General features: G+C 35.3%; 1 protein-coding gene across 6 annotated transcripts in view; it reads right to left on the bottom strand.

Moving 5' to 3' along the window:
• ATRX (P-loop containing nucleoside triphosphate hydrolases superfamily protein) overlaps nt 1-22,662 on the bottom strand; it is a 273,756-nt gene that overhangs the window by 169,874 nt on the left and 81,220 nt on the right. For all 6 annotated transcript variants that reach the window (XM_089821112.1, XM_089821115.1, XM_089821114.1 and 3 more), the window contains 3 exons: nt 21,102-21,185; nt 15,089-15,766; nt 14,702-14,988 (listed from right to left, as the gene is read on the bottom strand). In XM_089821112.1, the coding sequence (XP_089677238.1) occupies nt 14,702-14,988; nt 15,089-15,766; nt 21,102-21,185 (1,049 nt within the window). The remainder of the gene's footprint in view (nt 1-14,701; nt 14,989-15,088; nt 15,767-21,101; nt 21,186-22,662) is intronic.

Consider the following 22,662-nt stretch of genomic DNA (forward strand, 5'->3'; position numbering starts at 1 on the left):
ATTTATTTTTAGTTTTCCAAATTTTCAAGTTTTTGTGTAAGTGAGAAGCATGGTTTTCTTTCATTTTTTTTTCTAGATTGCAAGAATAGAACAATGAGTAGTCAAGGCTCAATGGGTGGGGGTGGGGCTGCATCACCAAGCTTCACAATTGATAAGGGGTCTCCTTTATGGAGACACACAACAAGAGTCGCACAATGTCCTGGGGGTGGGGCATACATATGGAAATGTAATTATTGCAACATACAACATAGAAGCTCCTATTCCCGAGTGAAATTACAATTTTTGGGCCCTGTGGGTGAAGGAATTAACATGTGTCAGGGTAGTGATAAGAAGGGATTACCAACTGCACAAATAGTAGCGTTAGCAAAAGAGCAAGATGATGTTGATAGAGTAGTTGCAAAAGCAAAATGTGGTGCTTCCAAAAGAACAAATACACCAACACCATCATCCGATCAAACAAACACAAGAACACATCCTTTTTTGCCTGTGCCAACTACAAATGATGAAGATGAAGACCCATCTCCATTCACCTGCAAGAGAGGCCCACTCGATAGGGCATTCCAAAATGAAAAGAGAGACATTGCTGATCACAAAATTGGATGTTGTTTAATTACAAATGGTGTTTCATTTAATTTTGTGAGATCACCTTATTTTAGGGAGATGGTGGAAGCAATAAATGATGCACCCCATGGTTACAAACTGCCTGGTTATGAGAAGTTGTGCACTACCATATTACATGATGAGAGGAAATATGTAGAGGCTCAACTTCAACCAATAAGAGATTTTTGGGTTCAATCGGTGTGTCTGTTATTTCAGATGGGTGAAAAGATTGTAGAACCGTCCACTGATCAATGTTATTGCTGTATGTCCTAAGGGAGCAATTTTCTTGAAAGCAGTTGATTGTGAAGGGCAAGTGAAAGATGCAGAATTTATCTCATGCATTCTCATTGATGCCATAGAGTCAGTGGGTCCTGATAATGTTGTCCAAGTGGTCACAAACAATGCAAAAGTTTGTAGGGCTGCAGGGATAATTGTAGAGTCTAGATATGATCATATCTTTTGGACACTATGCATCGTCCACTCTCTCAATTTTGTGATGAAAGCAATTGGCACCGAAATAGATTGAGTGAAAAGGATATATGAGGAAGCTGAAGAGATTCAAATGTTTGTGACAAATCACCACATGTCACAAGCAATTTTTAGGAGTTTCTCGGACTTGGAATTATTGAAGGTAAATTTGTATATTTAATATATAATTGAATATTATTGGATTCCATAATTTTTGTTGTTGTTTACATTAACATGTTTTAATTTTTAAATGTATTACTAACTTGAGTTTAACATGTTCTTAGGTTGCTGAAACCCACTTTGCCTCTCACACAATTGTCTTGAGACGACTTCTAAAGGTAAAAGAAGCATTGAACCATATGGTCATTAGCCCCCAATGGGGGGTTTAGAAGAATTCCAATACAGCAAAAGCCTTAAATGTGAGAAGAATGATACTAGATGAGGATTGGTGGGGTCTTGTGAGTTATGTGTTGGAAATCACTGATCCAATAATGGTAATGCTTCACTTCGAAGATAGTGATGAGCCATGCCTTGGGGATATTTATGATTCCATAGATAGTATGCTGGAAAAAATTAAAATGGTAAGTTTTATGCTCTTTTACAACAATTTTTTATTTGAAAGATATCTAGATTCTAAAGTTTAAATTGACATATTCACTAATTATAATTATTATTCATATTTCATATCCTAGGTCATACAGCGGAGGGAGAATGATCCTGAGGACACCCTTTACAAAAAGGTGGAAATGATTGTTCATCATCGATGGAACAAGATGACCACACCTTTGCACCTCCTTGCATATGCTCTATCCCCGAGGTATTGTAGTTCTTATCAAATGCTTGTGCTTATTTTATCCAATGTTTGTGCTATTGATATTTGATAGTGTTCAATTGTCTTTTGTTATCCCCAGGTACTATAGTGCAGATCTATTTCACCTTCTAGGTAGAGTGCCACCATTTAGAGATGTAGAGGTTGTAGATGGGTATAAGAGGGCACTAGCTAAGATATCCAAGATCCAAAGACTGGGGCAATTGTGAGGAGTGAATTTGCTGCCTTCAACTCAGGTGAGGATTTCCACCCTATTGCCATAGCAAACCAAAGCAGGATGGGTGCCATCAAATGGTGGTACCTTCATGGGCAAGCCTTCATGTACTTCCAACCTCTTACCATAAAGGTCCTATCCCAAGTAAGTTTGTAAAATTAAGCTTAAGGTTAACACTCTCAATTTCTTGAATTTATTATTTAATTTATTTATCTTGATTGTTGTATTGATGATTTTTAATTTCTCTTTAGGTTGCCAGCTCTTCTGCAACAGAGTGGAATTGGAGTACTTACTCCTTTATCCACTCAGTCAAACACAACCGGTTGGCTCCAAAAAACTTAGGAGACCTTGTGTTCATTCACAACAATTTGCGGTTGTTGTAACAGAAGGATCCTAAGTACAAGAAGGGGCCCAAAAAGCTTTGGGATGTAGCACCCGAGACTCCTGATTTAGATATGACCATCCGGGATCTTGCTAGATCCACTTTGATTGATGTGGATGATGAGGAGGAGGATTATGAGTTAATAATCCCCTCTACTACTAGTGGTTCAAGTTCCTCTACTGATACAGATGTAGCACTTGCAGCTCATCAGTACCCCTCTGGTGCAGATTTTCTTGAAAATTCATTTTATGATTAAATCAAAAACTTTAGTCTTGACTCTTGACTTTTTTATGAGTTAATCATGTTACAAACTTTAAGTTTAATGATCTATATTTTGAATATTACAAACTTTCAATTTCAATAATTCAATGTGAATGTGTTGATTTTCTTTATAATCATGATAATAGATTAATTATCAATGTCATTGATCAAGTATGCTAGATTCATAGATGCATACTAGAATCATAGATTCATACTATGAAATGATTTAGTTTTAGAATTATGTATATTTCTCTTTTTTTTAGTATATATAATGCATATATATATATATATATATATATATATATATATATATATATATATATATATATATATATATATATATATATATATATATATATATATATATATATGCACGAATCCTCCACGAATCATAATTGGGGAAAGAAAATCCCGAATCCACGAATTGGCAAGTAAAAAAAAAAATTATGAAAACCTACCACAATTTTTAAGAGAGGCAAAACACAAGACTTTACAAGGTAAAGCAGCACATGCAAGTACATGCTACCCTCAAAAAGTAGAGACTCAAAGAATTTGAAGGGAGACCCAAAAGAGAGCTCGAAAAACCCAAAAAGAATATGTTGTTGGTTTCTGGATCGGTTTGAAAATTGAGGCACTCAAAAAAAAGACGAAAACCTAGTTGAGATCTCAAAAACCCACCAAGAATGTATAAAAAAAAGTTGATCTAGTACAGAAAACCAAGGTTTTGAACAGCCCTGCTCCAAAGAAAACCACAAAAAATGGCAAAAATGTGTAGAAAAAACAGATGGATCTAGACAAAAATGGGTTGTAGAACCGAACTAGAAATCGGTGGATTCAGATCTCTCATAGTGGAAACCCTAGTTGGATTATAGAGAGTTGGAAGCAAATATGCATGTAAATAATTTCGAAAAATGAAAGACAGATAATTTCAACCAAGAAATTATAACTATTTTCGAAAAAAATTAGAGTATTGGCTCTAATACCATATTACGAAGTAATTGAAAAATATTTGCTTGATATTAAGAGAAACCGAGAGGTCAATTTATACAAGAGGCTAAACAATGTTTCCTTAGGAAATTATTGTAAAGAATAGAAACATTTTATTCTAGAAACAAAAAACTAAATATTAGAAACATTCGAATATTTACAGATGCTTACAATAGATAACCATTAGATACTAAACAGAGATGATAGAAACTATCTATTATTGCAATACTTATTACCTTCCCGATAGATATGATTGAAAAAATATTTTTCAAAATATTTGCAATGTTTTAAAGCTATGGCTAATTTTGCATCTATTCGCCAGTTAGGAAGGGAACCTTTTCTAAGGGTAATAATTATGATGGCAGAATCCCCCTCAACTTCTAAAAATTTAATATTTAAGGATTGACACAACTGAAGGCCCTCCACTAGAGAAGAAATCTCTACCCAATTGTTAGTAGCTTCACCTATGTATTTGGACAAGTTAGCTACTAATCCCTTGATCATTATGAATGCAACACCCTATACCCACTTGACCTAAATTTTCTCTAGAGGCTCCATCAAAATTGAGCTTCAACCAGCCATCTTGTAGAGCTTGCCAAACACATTCTAATCTCTTTAATTTACCTAGAGTCCCTCCATCACCCATAAAGGGAAGAATTTTCAGACCAATCCATCTTCCACTCATCCTTTCATCCCAATGATTCATCTTCGCATGTTTGGGGAGAGAATTAAGCAATTTGTTGTTAGTTAATTCAATAATAGAGACTTCAATCTTTTGCTTTAATTGATCAACAGGCATCTGCTTATCCTGAAAGATTCTACAGCTCCTCTCCTTCCATAGTTCCCATAGAATTTTATGGAAGGAGATGTAATCTAAAGGCTATCATATATACTATCTGTTCTCAGTAGAGGCCAAGAAGTCAACATAGTCCTTATTGAATTCAGAAAACCCAACATAACTCCTAGATGCGAAAATAGCCAATGCCAACATAATCTTGAGTAAGGGCAGTTAAGAAAGAGGCGATCAGCATATTCTTCATCAAATATAGGTATACGTATTTATCATATGACTATCTAATGATTATTAGTCAAGAATAATGATGACTAACTAATCATGATGACTGATTAACACAGTTTATGATCAAATAAGCCCAACTAGAGCTATAACATTCACACTCGCTCTTAGCCAGGGAGGATTGTATGTTAATTTTTAAATCAGCACAAGTACTCCAAACACTTTTGAGAGAAATATCATCTCAATATGATATTTTGAATATGGTGAGACTAATAACATTGACTTGTCATTTAGATGTTACCTTACCCTATCATCATAAGTATGGTAAAATTAAGAACATCCACCAATAGATATTCACCACACTTACATTTACATTGTTATGTGCGATGGCATCAAGTCTCATGATCTCTACCAAGAAAATATATGCACATGGTGTCTCCAATACTAAATCGCATAGTATAGACCATGTCATATCTCACTAATGTAAATTCAGAAGTTGCATAAGAGACATGTACTATCACGATCTCCATAGACATCAACCAAATGCCATCCATCATAATAGTAGCATGCACGATCACGATCTCCATAAACATCAACCAAATGACATCCATCATAATAGCAAGTTGAGCTATTCATAAGATCATAACCTTGCAATAGTAACCATCATACAAACATCAATGCTAGATCGTCACCTTTCATGATGTCTCTATACAAACTTGTAGCAACTCACATGATAAATAATATACACATATCTTTTAATTAATAGAAAACTTAACTAAGACTCAACCTCAGAAAATATAATTACATTTTAATCATACCAAGTTTACCTCTGAAGTGAACCACCTTTAATTTTGAGAGTGGTTTGGCGAAGATGTCAGCATTTTGCTCATGTATTATTTCCACCATATCCCTGATATAGTGGGAAGGGATCTCAATGTGTTTTGATTTGTTGTGAAATACTGGATTTATTGAGAGTTTTATACAACTCTAGTTGTCATTGTGTATAATAGTGGGGTCCATCGATTCTCCAAACAATCCTACCAATGAATTCCTAAACTATGCTACTTCTTGAACTCCCATGGATGTTGCAATGTCCTCGGCTTCCATAGAACTCTATGCCACTAAAGATTGCTTTCTACTCAACCAGGATATCAAGGCAAAACCTAAGCTGAAACAGCATCATGTGGTGCTTTTACAATCAACAACACTGCCTACCCAATCTGAGTTTGAATATCCACGGAGATGTATATTAACATTATCATATTTTAATCCAAGTCCAATTGTTCCACTTGCATTAAACATGGTATGTTTCGTTGTTACAAGCTGTATTTTTCTAGGTTCACACATGAACTAAGAGTATTTGTAGCAAAACAACTGTCAAACCTTGTATTCACCAAATACATTAGAGATCCAATTATCTAACAATAGAGAGTAGGATCAGCTAATTCAAACATAGAGGTTGTATCTTTTAATTTATGTAGATTTGTTTTCATGGGTGTAGACATAGGTTTGTAGCCCATCTTTCCAAATTTGTTTAACATATCAATAGTGTATTTACCTTGTATAGGATGATACAATTCTCTACTTGCCATACTTCTAGTCCAACGAAGTAATGTAAGAGACCCAGGTCCTTTATATCAAATTCGGAAGCAACATCTTGTTTGCATTTCATAATGAGATGATTCTCACTTGTGATTAGTAAATCATCAACATGAACTAAGATTAACATATCACCATTTGTTACTTTGAAGTAAAGGTTAGGATCTCGATCATTTATGCAGAATTCCAACTTGATGAGATAACCGTCTATTCTTTCATACCAAGCCCTAAGGGCTTGTTTGAGGCCATAGAGAGCGTTCTTCAATCTGTAGACATGAGAAGTGCTATCATGAATAATAAACCCTTCAGGTTGCTCAAGATATACTTCTTCTATAATACCATGCAAGAATGCAGTCTTTACATTCATCAAATGTATTTTCCATCCGTTGAGGCAATAATATTATGGTCTTTACTAAAGTGTACCTGGCACTCTAGCAACAAATCTTGCTTTATATTTTCCAATACTTCCATCTATTGTGTGTTTGATTTTGAATAGCCACCTAGATGAGACAACCAATTTCACTTTACACCTAGGTACAAAGTCCCAAACATCATTCTTCAAAATGGATTGATACTCTTCAACCATGGAATCTTTCCAAACTTGGTGTTTTAGTGCTTCTTCCCTAGTTGTAAGTCCAGGCTTAATAAGTTCACTCATAAGAGTGACATAATTTGAGAGATCTGTAGGCTTCTTGCTTTTTCTAAATGTACCCTTAGATGCAGCATAGATTTCTACTTCTTCAAGAACTTTCCTTGCCCAAAGTGGTCTTTTTCTATAATTAGCAGGTTCAAGGGGCTCAAGAGTAGTTCACGGATCATGACACTCTAAAATCACTTTCCCATTTCTTTAGGTGACTTGTTATCTATCCCACTAATGTTTTTAGATGTTTTGAATGCTATGTCCTCTTCAAAAGTTACATCTCTACTTAGTGCAACTATTCTCTAACTAGACACATACATCCTGTAAACTTTGGATGATTCACTATATCCCATGAATACTACTTCCTTTCATTATGGGTTTAGTTTTGATCTTTTCTCCCTACGAATGTAAATATAGACTAAGAAACTAAATATTCTTAAGTGACTAAAGTCAGGCTTGTTTCTAGTAAAAGCTTCTTCATTAGTTATCTTGTCAAGACTAGAGTGAGTACGTCTATTTTAAATGTGGATGGCAATGTTGTAGGCTTCTGCCCAAAATGAGGTATGAAGATTCTAATCATGCATTATAGCCTTAGTAGCTTCTACAATAGTTCTATTTCTCCTTTCTGTTACCCCATTTTGTTGAGGATTATCTCGAACATTGTTCTCCCTCCTAATCCCAAGGAGTATTACAACATCATTAAAGTTTTGGGAGATATCCTCTTGCCCATTAATTGACCTTAGAGTTTTGATTCTTTTCCTGGTCATATTTTTAACTAAGGTTTTGAATTCTTTGAATTTTGCTAATACTTCATTTGATTCTTTAAGTTTCAGAAAATAAATCCAACTCTTCCTAGAATAATCATCAACAAAAATAACATAATGAAAATTATCCACCTAAGGAGCCTACTGTCATTGGTCCAATTAAATCAGTGTGAATAAGTTCAAGTACATTTTTAGACAGTGTTCACTACAATCAAAAGTTCATTTAGAATTCTCCCTAATGCAGAACCCTTCCAAATTATATCATGTTCAAGTTTTAGTTTAGGTACTACGGTAACAAGGTTTTCTAAAGAGGATAAGGCAAGGAAGATGAGAAGTCCTAGTCTTCTATGCCAGATTCCATTTGTAGTGGTAACATCATGAGTCATGGCTTGATTATGAACATTACATTGTTTATACAAACATCCATCACGAACTCCTATTGTGCAAGCCTTTTTTATGTTTGAGTTCTTAGACCAAGTAACAACTTTCCCATCTGAGAATGTGATACAATACATGTCTTCCAGAGATGAGATGGATATTAGATTTCTTTTGACTCCTAGTACAAATAGCACTCTAGTTAGTCTTAGAGAAACTGTAATGTCCCCATTTTCTCAGCATTGGAGTTTCAGGGATTAGCCCATTATTGGGATCCTCGTAGGCTAATTATTTCTATTTTTCGAAAGTGCATTTGGTCACAAGGAGAAATAAAAGGTCTGACTATTATTTCAAACGGCATATTTAAATGATGAGTATTTTGGGAGTTATTATATTTTTAGTGGCCAAATTATTAATAATTATTAAATGGTTTATTATAAAGTTATAATTTAACTTTATAATTTCATTTGAGTTGAGAGTTTAGTTATCATTGAAAAGTATCATTTATTAAGCCAAGTCAAGTGAGAGAATCTAAAGGAAGCTTCTAATTAATGTTGTTTAGTGAAGCTTCTTGAGTGAAGTTACATTTTGGCAACAAAAGGGAATTTGGAGGTTATAAATACACGCCCATTTGTTGAGAATCTCATGCTTCGATATTTATTTGTTTTTGTTGCCTTTATGGCTTTTTCTGAGTTCTGATTTTCTGTGTTTTTGCTGAAGTATAAGGGTTTTGATGCTGAGAAGTGTTAGGTAATTTACAACTAAGGTTTTGTGAATTCTTTTCTTGAAGATTCTCTAAAATCACTACTGAGGTAAAGTGATTTGGTCATTGGTTGGATCTCCTTACTCTATTTATATGTGGCTAGGAGATATCATTTGTGTTATTTTATTATTATCTTAAAATTTGGGTGGGGATTTGAATTCTGATATATTGGGGTCTGAAGCTGAAAGTTATTCTAAAGGTTGTATTGCAAATTGTTGTTGGTGTATAGCAATCTGCCATCACTCCTTACTGTTTTACTATGTCTAAAGGAGGAGTTTGTTCGGTGGTAATTTAAATTATCTGATTTTATGAGAGTTTGTTTGCTGGAGATTGTCTGAAGATTGTCAAGAGATTCTCATCCGAATTCATTGTATCAAATTGTGTTTTGCAATATAGCGATATGATGTGGCATTACAGACTCCGAATTATATCAGGGAGGCAGCGTTTTCTGTTTTGTGTGCAAGTTTGGTGAGTTTTGGGCCAATTCCATTCTCCTTGGACAGGATGGCATTATACATTGGATCTGCATTTAATTACGAGTTGTGTGAGGTCTGCCCTATCAGCCACAGATGACTTTGCAAGCTAGACGTCCTTCACCTTGTACCTGCAATCTACATATTGGTAAATGCATGTGCAATTACTATCTAGCGTCCAAGTATTCTCACCTGTGATTTGACTTCAAAGAATAATATTGCATAATCTGCCATTAACGTTGATAAGAGGTGACTGAATATTTCTTACAAAAATTGTATTATGTCCATTGGGAGGTCAGATCGAAAATCTAGATTGGGAATAAATGTGGCAATCACAACTCTTTAACTCGGCAGAATTCCATCTATCCTTTCATTGGTGGCTCGATTATACTAGGCTCGATATTTTTTCCAATATATCGGCTTCTTGTCACACTCAGCACCGAGAATCTGGGGATCTTAATGCTGCTAGTTCTGATGTGTACAAGATGCCCAAAGTATTACCTTTTTATCGAGATGGACCAAAATTATTAGCATCCGATACCAATAAGCAATGTCTTTCACCCCCCAAGGCAATATTGATTAGTTCACTCATCAGCTTCTCTGTAAGTTCATTGTCTCTGTGCCACAGGTTGCAATCTGAGATTACCTTTAACCATTCCCAATTGTTCTTTGCTAACGGAGAGGCTAGTACTTTAGCTTCCTTCGATTTGCATGTTCCCGTGATGTCTAGCTACCACAACGGGTGTTATTGTTTTGCTATGTATGCAGGTCCTACATACTAATAATCTTTGTTTGTTGTCTTTGTTCTGAGTTCGTTCAATGATAGGATCTTTGTCTATCTCCTTCCTCCCCAAGATCCTTGACTCTGTTGTTACCACCAGTTATTGGACTCAACGATATTTTGATTACACCTTAAAGGTCTTCAGCAGTCTGGCATAGAAATTATTAAATCCATAAATGATGCGATGAATTGATAAATGGTTCCTATAACCAAGAGGAGTTTCTAGGAGTACAATTTCAAAACCTTTTATCAATAATCAACTGCAATATTATCTCTTCAGAATTCCAAGATGTAATTGTCCAACAAAGAGGAAATTCTCACTCAAGGTTTACTCAATCTCCCACCGGACAAATACGATCTTATATACACTGGGATTAATTCTAACTCAAATTTAAATATTACATTGACCTCCAGTAAAAGTAGAACTCCCAGGATATCTTATTTCTGCAAATTTGTTTTTGATACCCAGACATGGTTTAAATGAGACAAATAATCCTGAATTTGTAGCTTCATTTCTTGTGGGACTTTGACTATATCCCAACAAGATGGCAAGTTTGAAGATTTGATACCACTGAAATATTCCCAATAGATATTTACCCAGTTTCTTCCTCAAAATTAAATTCAGCACTTAAACATACAAAGTTACATTATAAGCCAATGATATGAAACAGGTAGATTCTCATAAAATATCTTCAAACATGTTATTGCATTATACAACAAAAATACAATAACTATTATTCAAAGTCCAATCTTAAACACCGTTGTACAGTCGGATTGGAATACTAAGAAAAGAACTTGTAAGCACATGCGAGACACCTGAAGTGGCGTCTCCACAGACAATAGGTTTGCGTCCACTATCTACCGGCACGAGGGTTTACGTCCTCACGCTAGATGAAAGATGAAGCTTTCCGAATAACTCCTGCAAGAAACAAGCTATAATCTAAATCATAAACCAAGCATGCCAAATGAATGAGCCTCTTCTCCTTTTAGTCCTCACAATTGTGACTCTTCGACTCCCTTTAGGTCTTTTCGTCTTATCACTCCTTGTCACATTTAGCCCACTTCATAATATTAAATTGACCTTTTATAATTTTAATTCACGCTTTCATAGTCAGTTTTAATATTATATGAATGTCTTTAAATCTTCTAACGTCCCAAAAAGGGGACATTACAAATTCATCATCCCTATGCATCCCCTCACCACCTTCATAATCATCCCACAAGGCAAATTCCTCATCCTTGTGCATCCCTCTCACCGTTCCAGTAATGTCAAGACGTCCCTTTTCTCCAATAGCAAATGGGTAGAGAATGGGCAATAGTGGGGAAACCAAGGAATTTAGTCCCCTCGTCCCAAGAACAAGGGGGTTTAGGGAAGGGGGTGCCTCCCTGGGTTTCAATGGATATAACCTAATATAGCTCCAATATTGATCCCAACTATACGCCCTCCAATTTGTACTTCAACCCTAAAACCATAACTTTGTCCTACATAAGTCTCAACAAGGCAAAATGAGGACAGGAGATGGAAAAGAAATTGAAATGTTCATGGGGGGGTTGCTCTATAACCATCCACGGGTTTTACCAAGTCAAGATGGAGAGATATGGGGTGACACTCGTGCGAGTTAGGTCATATCAAGCTCCTCCATTCCATGAAGGAAGTTTGGCTCTTGGGACATTGGTATCTAAACATGTAGTTGTTTTGTTCAATTTTATTCTAAGAATTCATACTTAGTTTGACTTACATCCCTTCAAAACTTATTCAATACTTGTTGGTGTCAAATTAAAGCCAAGGGATACAAGTCCCATGACCAATTTTCTCTTTTGTTTTCTCAGAAAAAACATATAGATTTGCAAGATAACAAATACATGCATTTAATATTGTCAAGTGATAGTATAATCAATGGATCTAAGGGAGGGGGAAGTAAAATGACACGTCTCTTTTTTCCCCATCAAATGCGCAAAACAACGATAACACATGCCAACCTTTCAAGTGCCCTCATAGAAAAGGACATGATACCACCTAAAATTTCTTTGTTGTAGGATTAACTTAACCCTCATAAATTTGCTTTGATTGTAGAACACCTTAGTATCCTAAAACTCATGTGCAATTACAAGACTATTAAGTTCCCTAAACCCCACCTCGAGCAAGTCTAAGAACTATACCAAGTTATCCTAAAACCTATGGTCATATCTCTCCCATAATACATGCATATTAGTTCACATTTCAACAATTCTTTGCTAGGCTCAACAAGAAGCAGCAAACATCCAAAAACCAACAATGGAAACCAATCAATTCAAACCACATCTAATAAACCAAGCCATCATACACAAGCACAATAAAACATAAAACACACTAAATTCCAACTTGGCCATTAGCATGCATAGACTACATACCATGGATCCAATAGGGGTTTCAACCTCCTACCTTTTGCCTCCTCAAAAGATAGGCTCCTCTTGTTCCTAGCTCTTTCATCTAGTCCCACACTTTAAAAAACTTCCTCATTGGTTGAGTTCTAATATTTTATATATAAAGAGTTTGGGGTCATTCAATTACTATGGGGCATGTTTCCTTTACGTTTTGGAAAACCTGGGGTTAAAGTTTCTAATCAACTCAATTTTAGAAGGCTATCACAAGACAACAAGAAATGCAAATCCCCTAACTTCATTTCGTGTTCATAGGGTGTTTTATAGCCACTTTAAATATTTAAATCACATTAATGATTCCTCAATTGACAATTAAAGTTCTTATATGAGTTTGGATAAATTAAAGGTGAGAAAACGAGAATGCATAAACTTTTATCGGACGTATTTGTCCTTGTCAAGGAGATTAAAGCTGCCAACTGCACACTACACAAAACTCACACACATCTACATAATCAAATGAGATTTCAAATTCCAAACTATTACATTTTAGTCCATTGTATGAACTACAATCACACCACTAAAAGCTTTCATGCCCTCATGAGGAAAATGCATGCTAAGACATATCGCAGAGCTACAAACAAGAAAATCCCCACATGAATGACTATCAATATAATGTCGACATGATAAGGTCTTAAATCATGCCAATAAGGTGCCATCACATCCACACTGTCAAGTAATCATTGACTTTTCAAATGTGAAACCTCCACAATAATATTAGCACCTATAAGCTAATGAATCAATATTTTGCAATATCATCAAAGATCAAATTTAACAACACAAATTGCAATACAATCCAAAAGTACATAAGGTCTTCACACATCCATAACATCACATGAAAGTGGTATTTTGGTGTCAAATAGACATCCATCTAAATAATCCTAGGGATAGAGAGGGGGGAGGGGAGGGGAAAAAGAAGAAGAAAGTACCTAAATAAGGCATCCATTGACATGAATACCACATATTTGACAACACCATCATGCCAGATTCTACAATAATGAGCTCAAGTGCCTAATTGTTATTCATACAAGCTTTGAAAGTTGCATTAACTAGGGTACAAATGCAAATAAAAATAGCGTCTCTATTTGCTTGAGAAAATCCTTTAAAAATTGCTCAAACAATAGCATATACCAATATAAAGTGTGGTGGCCACATTTAAATATTTGCCCCTCTAGCATTTTCTACCACTTGTTTTGCCAGTACTATATCCTTATGATGCTTTGGTGCAATGTCCATTGCTCACATACAAAACTAATAATAGATGAGATTAAAATCTTTAATTATAATAATATTACAACAATATTGGCACTACATTTGTAACTACAATGATATGGGCACTACATTCAATTGCCTCTACATGACAAATGGAAATAGTAAATGATATTAAATTGCAAAAGTTTGATATAGGAAAAACATGACAAATATCCAAGGGGTTGAGCTTCAATTAAACCATTGAATTCTCATTGTCGAGGCCCATATTCAAATCCTAAATGGACATCAATGTAGAATTCTAAGTTGTGACTCTTGGTCTTCCATAGTCAGCCTCTAGTAGCTCGTTTTTAAATTGTTGGGATTCTAAGTTGTTATTCTTGGTTTTCCATAGGTTATTTCTTGTGTGGTTTCTCAAAAATGGCTATCGTTAGTCTCGTGGTTCTGGTGATTCGATGTTGTATTGGTCTCATCTTGATGCTAGTACGAGGAGAATATTTCTAGATGATTAGCAATATTTTAAAAAAATGGCAAATAAACATTTGAAAAAACAAAATGAAGAAAAAATATGAATTCATAGGCAAGCTTGAAGAGATTTTTTTGAAAACACAGTGACAACCCATGTGTTATTCAATACCCATGTTTTACACAGAGATTATTGAACAACGTGTGCATTATTCCCAGTTTTATAAAATGTGACTAGGTTTTTGAAAGCCTCACGTGTCTGTTTTGCTCATCTCCACGGCCTCCTCATTGCAGTCCTATGTTCAATGGCCTGTTCAAGTGGAATTCGGTATGGTTTGGAGGTTTGTCCCTATTTGTTCTAGCATATTTAACTTGCCACTAACAAAACCTTTAATAAAGTTTCAAACGAAACAACATGAATGCCATATTTATTTTCTGCCAGAAATACATTTCCTTACCTAGAATCTGAAGAAGGATGCTTTTCATCTGACGACATAGAATCACTTTCAGAAGCAGCACAACTCATGATCTTTGCAGCCTGATGATAGTCTTCAATCAGAAAAGCTAGTGGATCACGGAGACAGCAAAAGCAGTGCCATTCATAATTTATTATATCTGCTAAGTTTTCTGCTCCAACATTCCTTTCTATACACTTCTCACAAACCACTTTTTCACAAAAATCACAACAGATAACATCTCCTCCTTGTCCGCACCAACAACAAGAAGATTCTGAACCATCGGGATCCTGAAATAACACAATAAATTACAAGTATCAAGAATCTTAAAAACTAAGAAGTTCATGAAATACAAAAGACATTTATTCTATAGTGCAAATGTGATCATACCTTGTGCAATGGTCTACGATCATAATAATTCTTGCAATCTTTGCATATGATAACTTCAAACAATGGATGTTTCTTCACACCAGACGCTTTGAGGAGCTTGCCACATGCTGTGCATTTAAATTCTTTTGGATGCTTATGTGCACCTATTGAAACATCTTTATTACGAGAAATCTCATCATCTGATATCACTTCAAGATCAACAATTTCATGGGTGACAGCAGCTGTTTTCATTACTGTTTCCAATGGGCAATGATTTGAATCTTGATCCCCATTTCCCCTCACATCCATTTCATCATCACTATCAATAATCACAGTCCGCGCCCTTTTGCTATCATAGTCAAAATCTTGACTCTCACAAGAGCGTTTCAGGATATCAGGTTTTGTCTGGCTTTGATTCTCAAACAAAACCATCGATGAAGAAGTCAATCCATCCCTATTGGTTTCCAAATTAACCTCATTTACAATTTTATATTGATCAGTTGCCCTCTCAGATTCTTCCACTGATTTGTTTTCTGATTGCTGATTGTGCTTATTTTTTACAGCTCCATTATTATACATGGCCTCAATCCCAGATTTAACCTCCCATCGAGCCTCAGACAAAGATACGGGATTGTTTGTTTCTTTCTTCGGATCTGGTTCTCCAACAGTATTACGCATGTCATCTTTACCCTTGCAGTGCTGCAAGCCAAAAATAATCAAGAAATGTACATGTAATCAGCATGACAACTAACATTTATTCCTGGATATCTGCATACAATTGTTATCCCTACAGTACTGCAAGTCATATGTCACATCCCAGTCCAAGCAGTCAATGAGTAAGAATAAAATTAAAAGAGAAAAAGACGAGAAATATACAAAGAATTTTTGAAAGTTGAAGGGACGAGAGCAACGTGCATTAAAGAGGAGAGGGCAATTGTTTGCAGAGTATTGTCGCATAACAAATGAGGTATGACGCCCCCATCATCACATCAAGTAATGCTGCATACAATATAATGGTATGGACAGTTAATAAAAATCCCCAGATCTTTCCCATGAGGACACACACAAAGATTGCTGGGAGAAAAACAGAGGTGGCATTGCAGAAAGGAGTCTATACACCATATTTCATTTCTTTCACTTTCCTCTGGATTTAATACCATGCAGCGACCTAGATCAAGCTAAGACCTGCACTATGTATCTGAGAGGCAAACAAAAGAAGGAAGAGTAGTGGCAGTCATCGTAGAAGCCGCTGCTGGCTAAAGATGGCATCCACCTTTCTGCCTGCTGCCAGAATGAAGAGGATTAAGGAGAGGAGCAATTCATCAGCAAATTCTGACTTTTCCACCATGATCCACCCTCCATTTGCTGCAGTGCAATATTGGGGAAGTTGGCATAAATTAGAGTGGGAAATTCACACTCGATGGAAAATACTGTTTTTCCTGCCGGTACACATAATAATAGCAAATACCTTGTCCCTCCTCCTATCAAAGGTGTAGTTGGGGGTGGGGCAGGCTATGGCTCGAATGAAGTTAACCTGAAAAGCCCTTTTGGTCTTTCTAAAGTTATAGATTCAACAATACTAGGAACCCAAGATGTTTCACATGTTTTCGGCATGCCAAGTATGACTACAGTTGGGCATCAATAACCTCTAAGACCACTAGAACCTGAGAGATGAGGGATAGGGAAGTTGCTGAAGGAAATGTGAACACACACATTATTTTGGGGGGAATCAGAAAGAAAGGTAGAGGATGCAGAAAATGGGAGAAATGGTGTCTTGCAGATAACCATCCGAAGAGAGCATTCTGGTCATTAAGGCTGTGGACTTCACTTCTAATGTCATTCCTAAAGATAAGTACATTTCTCCATAATTCTCTTTAAGGATATATGTAATTTAACTTTATTCAAGTAAAAGAAAACAAACTACATTGATACATTGTCATGAATATTTTAGAAGTGTCCCATCTTCCATCCAATCATTGCATTAGTTTAAGAGCTTTTGAGACCCTTGATTTTAAAAGCGTAGACCTTTTGTCCTCCAGATATTTTTCCAGATGAATCAATGCTAAATGAATTTAAAATAGGATCATTGTACAATGTTAATTTAGAATTTTATTATTAAACTACACATGTAGTATTAGATTGCGAGATGTTAGGCTCTGTGCACTTTTCAAATCATATATATGGTTGAATTATTTATCAGTGTGCAAAATGTTGATGTTGCATTTATGTATTGAGGACATTATGCTTATTGGACATGAAGCAAGAATGCCAATTTGATGTATCAAAACCTATGTTCCATGGAGTTTCAGAGATGGGGATGCCTTAGGAAACGGGGAAGTGCTTCTGATATGGGTACAATTTAGGGCCAATTTTTTGGGGATGGCTATTAAAAAATGGGAACATAGAGAAATTTTAAATATGCATATCATAAAATTTGATAAAGCATTCATCATACACATTTTAGAAGCTTAATAAAGCAGTAGACTTATATTGAGGTTTCACATTTGAATCGATAAGAAAAATAACACAATTCAAATGCTTTCATTGTCAATGTATGGCATACATATAAAAAAAAAAAGTCCACAGGCTCCAAATTTCAACCATGAAAGGACATGAACTACTGAATAGCAAACATAGAAGTTTGCAATAATACATAACTGTCCATAATCAATAGATGGTAGGTCTTGGAGTCTAAATCAAATAGATTTGTGCCCAAACATCCTCTTTCAACTATTGTTCATTCCTTGACCAGCTGCTCTGTCTCTTGCTTCTCTTCTCCTTTGCAAATGTGAAAATGAATTATTAGTTTTGCTTCTTTTTAGTTAATTTATAATTAGATTAGGTTTTGGTAATGTCAGATATGGTTAGGGTGTCCTTGTGGGCCAGCAAGCCACTTTTTCAAATTTAAAAAAGCCTTATTTTTTTTAACACTGGAAGTCCAAAAATGATAGTTTTGGCCATCTGGAGGACTTCTAGCCGCACCCATACCATGTTATACTCAAATTGGCATTTCTAGGATAGTGACCGATTTGGCAAAAATGGGACGCCTTCGAGGATGGAAAATTCTCGTCCCTATGTTCTCATACCATCCTCGCGACAAATGTGGGTGGAATTTCATAGGGGACAAGTCCCCACAAGCATAGATCAAAACATATGCTTATTATTTTTTAGAAATTATACCATGATGGAAATATATTATTATATAACTAATAATATAACAACCTAGATATGTATATAATGACCTTGTGTCCAGGAAAGTGAATTAAACTCAATGCTAGCAATAACAGAACGTACCTACATTGTGATCTTATGAAGTTACTTACAGCTAACCAATGAGGTACTAATCAATATAAATGCCAAGTATAACCATTATCTAGACCATATATCAAGCTAACATAAGTGTGTTGGGCTGCACCCTATCGCAAAATAGTTTGTTTAGCTCATTGTTCTCAAATATGACTCATGTTTAAATCAAGTTGATATTATTGTCAACAAAGTGATAAGGATAATAGCTCAGTTTATCAATAACTTTAGTAACATCTTATTACACTAGGTAGTAAAATAAAGAACCAAGTTCAAATATTATACTTTAAAATCTATCGAAATTAGTTCCAGAGGGATTTTAGATGCATTCAACACTGAAATCAGATAAAACACTCTCAGACTCCTTCAAGAACCTTAAAGATTATCAAGCACAATTTCTAATGTAAATGTCTAGTCTATAATACAACACTATAGCCTAATTTTTCTTGTGGGTAGCAAAGTTTGAGGGAATAGGCTACCAAACCTACTCTATAGGGATTTCTAAACGTATTTTATCATTTGTGCTTACTGTAGACATTATCCCAATTAGACTTTTGGGAATTTATATTATCATTGAGCTATGTTTAATAAGGTGGCATGATCAAATTAGATTATCCTACAAGAAATCATAGCCTAGTCTTGATGGATTGTGAACAATTAAATTTTAGACTTCTCTTATTGGATTGTGAACAATTCCCTATTTCATTTTTAAGCAGTATGAGTGTGGAAAACATTTCAAGGAATCCTAATGGAATAAGATAGTAAATAATGAAATCTTAGTTGAGAGAACTTGAGTTTAGATCCTTGGGAAAGGAACTACGTAGAGTCGTATGGAAGTAGGAAAGTAGGTGGCCTCTAGGTGAAGGATGTCCATGAGACCTCAAGTCAATTGTGAAAGGGTCTAAAGGGGGATAACTCTAGGAATTGGGTTTATTCCAAATTTATTCAACCTTCCTTTTGTTGTGTGTATCAAAGGAGGTCATCTTGTGTTGATTTATGAGTCTATTAAGTGTTGAGAACCTTAGCCCCTGCCATATAGGAATTTGTGCATAGACTCCTAAATAAATCAATTGTGTTACATTTATCCTTTTAATCAGCATTAAGAATCATGTTTTGTATGTACCTCACAAGAATGAACCATCAAGATATTTATGCAAGTGACCCATAGCCATTGGATTGTTTCAATGATATAGTATGGACCATGCCGGTGGCAGATGCCTATAGCTATTGTTGTGTCTTTCAAATTAGCCAATATTTACCTGGTTTACGGAGGTGAATGATTACTTGGGGTTCTCCAGGTTTCCATGCACTAACGTAACATAGATACTGAACTTACCATTCAAGTCGAGATAATTGGAGCTAATCACTGTATGGGGAGGGTTCACTGGCAAACACATATAGCAGGGGTGTGATCGATTGTAAGTGTTACCCAAGATTGTGAAGACGATAGATGACAATATCACTAGGGTAATTAGGTAGTATATGTTAAAAGCTACATTTGCTTGGTTTTATAGACTTGTAGTGGCCTATAGGCGAGGAAAGTCAGAATCCATCAAACTAGGTAGTATGAGGTATGAGGTGCACTAAACCCTCTTTTTGATTCTTTGATGGTATACTTGACCCTATTGGGTTGAGGATAGACCCCTCATGTAGTATGGGATGCAATAAATCCTCTTCCCAAGTATCTATTGGTGCCCAAGGAAAGGAATGGGTCCCAAAGTGTAATATCCCTCTCTTTCGGATGCACTATGGATGAGGAATGATAACCATTTGTCTATGCGCCAATCAATATATTTTTTGTGATGCTTGCATAAGCCAATCACTATTGCCTTTGTTATTCATTTATGATCTAGTCACTATCATTTTTGTGATGATTAATTGACCTACTCACTATGTATGTAATGTATGGTAAAACGATCCATCTAGTGTATCTAGGATGTGTGTGCTCATCCTTGTATATGTGACATATGCTCAAGACAATCATTGGTGTGATGTGTGATATGACCCCCTGTGTGTATGTGTAAGTTGGTAAAACTAATGACTGGTAATCATGGGTATTGAACCAACACATATTCGTAATTTTCATCTTTTAATCTCACAAAACAGACATCAGAAAACTGAATAGCAATACTCACAATACAAGTTAATAGATTTACACAAGTAATAGTTAACGTCTAAAAAGAGATCAGATATCTCATCAAAGGGAGAGAGTTAGAGCTCTCTAAGTGAGAATCATAAAGCCACCAAATTCCCATGAGAGGATATATAGGCAAGGTCATCAAAAGAGAACTCTCGAGGGTTAGGTCAAGTTCAAGGGATGACCCTAATTATGGAAGCTTAGCACTATCAAGAATAAAAATAGATCCCGATATTGAGGAGTTTTAGAATCATCACTTCCAAATGAGATGGAAGATGTTTGGTTGATTAACCTAAAGGTTGATGTGAAGTGGAAAAAGAAAACTGTAGCTGCCATTGGGTGGGTTTTACACCATATAGTGGTCAAGTAACGAAAATTTGATTAGCACGACATCTAACACCAGAATAAATAATCATGTCCACAAAAATCCAAAAGCCTGAAATAAACTTTTGATTCTACAAATACAGCCAATAATTACCCCAAATCATCTTCAGTTTCAGTGAACTACATTTGCAAGATCATGAACTTAACACTTGCAACACAAAAGAATTGACAAGATCAAACAAAATTTTGTGAAATGAATAAATGTTATACCATCTTTTTTCGGGTCTCATTTCTCCTACGTTTCAAACGCCTATGCATCTTGCGAGCCCTTTGAACATCCTCCTCCTCTTTAACCTATGAAAATGCTTACAACTAGAGTGAGAACTTAAATCCCCTAATCCTCAAGTCAAAAAGAATATCACAGTAAGCATATGAACCAAAACCAAACATTGTATATCCAAAGGATATCACATAGCTAGCATTATAAATGAAAAACCCATAGCCTATCATTTTTTTCAAAAAAGGAACTCCATAAATTCATAAAAAATTGAAAAGAAAAAGATTAATATTTAATCATGCATCAAATCTTTGGAAAATGATAATGGTTTTACACATACAAACACCATCTAAGATCATAGGAATGCTCAGTTATGCGATCAAAGAACGAACTTTAAAAAAATAAAAACTCCTCAAAAAAACATTTAAGTTGCAAAAACTGGCAAAGAGACTAAATGTGTTGTGGAATGTCAATGAAATTGTTTCTAAGTGGAGATACAATTTTGTAAAATTGACTAATGTGAATATTTCAGACTAATTTAATTTTATATTATAGCATATAAGATTGCTTGCAACAAAATTAACTAAACTTTTACAAACAATATAATCTTTGGTTACCTAGGATTAACAGACCCTTTAACTTAAGGGTTCCCTGACAAAAAAAACAGCCAAGTACCAACTACTGATTAGATAGTCATACAAGGATTGATCAATGAAAATTTAAAGAGCTAAAAAAATAGCTTCAATCTCACACAAGTCAAGCTCCTTTTCAGAGCAAGCCATTTCACAGATTCTTGTTATTTACTAAACAAAAAAAAGAGCAGAAATTGACAAAGGAAATGTTTATCATCTTTTACCCTAGAAGCAAACCAACCATTAACAGAATTACGAAAAGGAATGCATACTCTCCCTCACCTAGCCTTAAGACATAGTCAAAATCCCTGACAACTTTCCATTTCAAAGGGGGCAAATAAGAATCAAGCAGAATACACAGGAAGGAGGCTACTATTCAATCTCCCTCTGCCACCTAAGGCATTAAAGCAAGCAGGGAAATCAGTTACAAGACAAGTATATAAAGAAGAGAAGGCTAACATTAAAAGAAATAAATAAAACTTACTCATTGGCACTGAAGGCACATTAAACTAAAGGAAAACCTGATCAAAACACAGCCTCACACTCTTTTCAAAATCCTCCAATGGACACTAACAAGACAAGCACCAACAGGTAGCCACAAAACAATATAGCCATTTCTGTCATACTCTTCAAATGCTTATCACCAGACCAATTATAATCCTTCCCCCTTCCACAAATGCCATATTAATTTAAAAACAAACTATAGATGGTCAGTCTATCAACATAATTCAGATACAACTGTGAGGTACTACTAAGTCATATTTTGAAGAGTAGTTTTTACATTTGCAGGCCATCCTGGTGTATTATTATTCTTTGAAAGGTCAGGGCAAAAAATAAAACAGTAAAATGAATGTGAAAGTGTTATGTGTCTAAATCAAAACTTAAGCAACAGGCTAAAGACATAACAAATATCCACATGTTC

The sequence above is a fragment of the Cupressus sempervirens genome, chromosome 3, assembly GCF_028749045.1.
Source record: "Cupressus sempervirens isolate cs-2001-9-10 chromosome 3, ASM2874904v1, whole genome shotgun sequence".
Classification (NCBI taxonomy): Eukaryota; Viridiplantae; Streptophyta; class Pinopsida; order Cupressales; family Cupressaceae; genus Cupressus; species Cupressus sempervirens.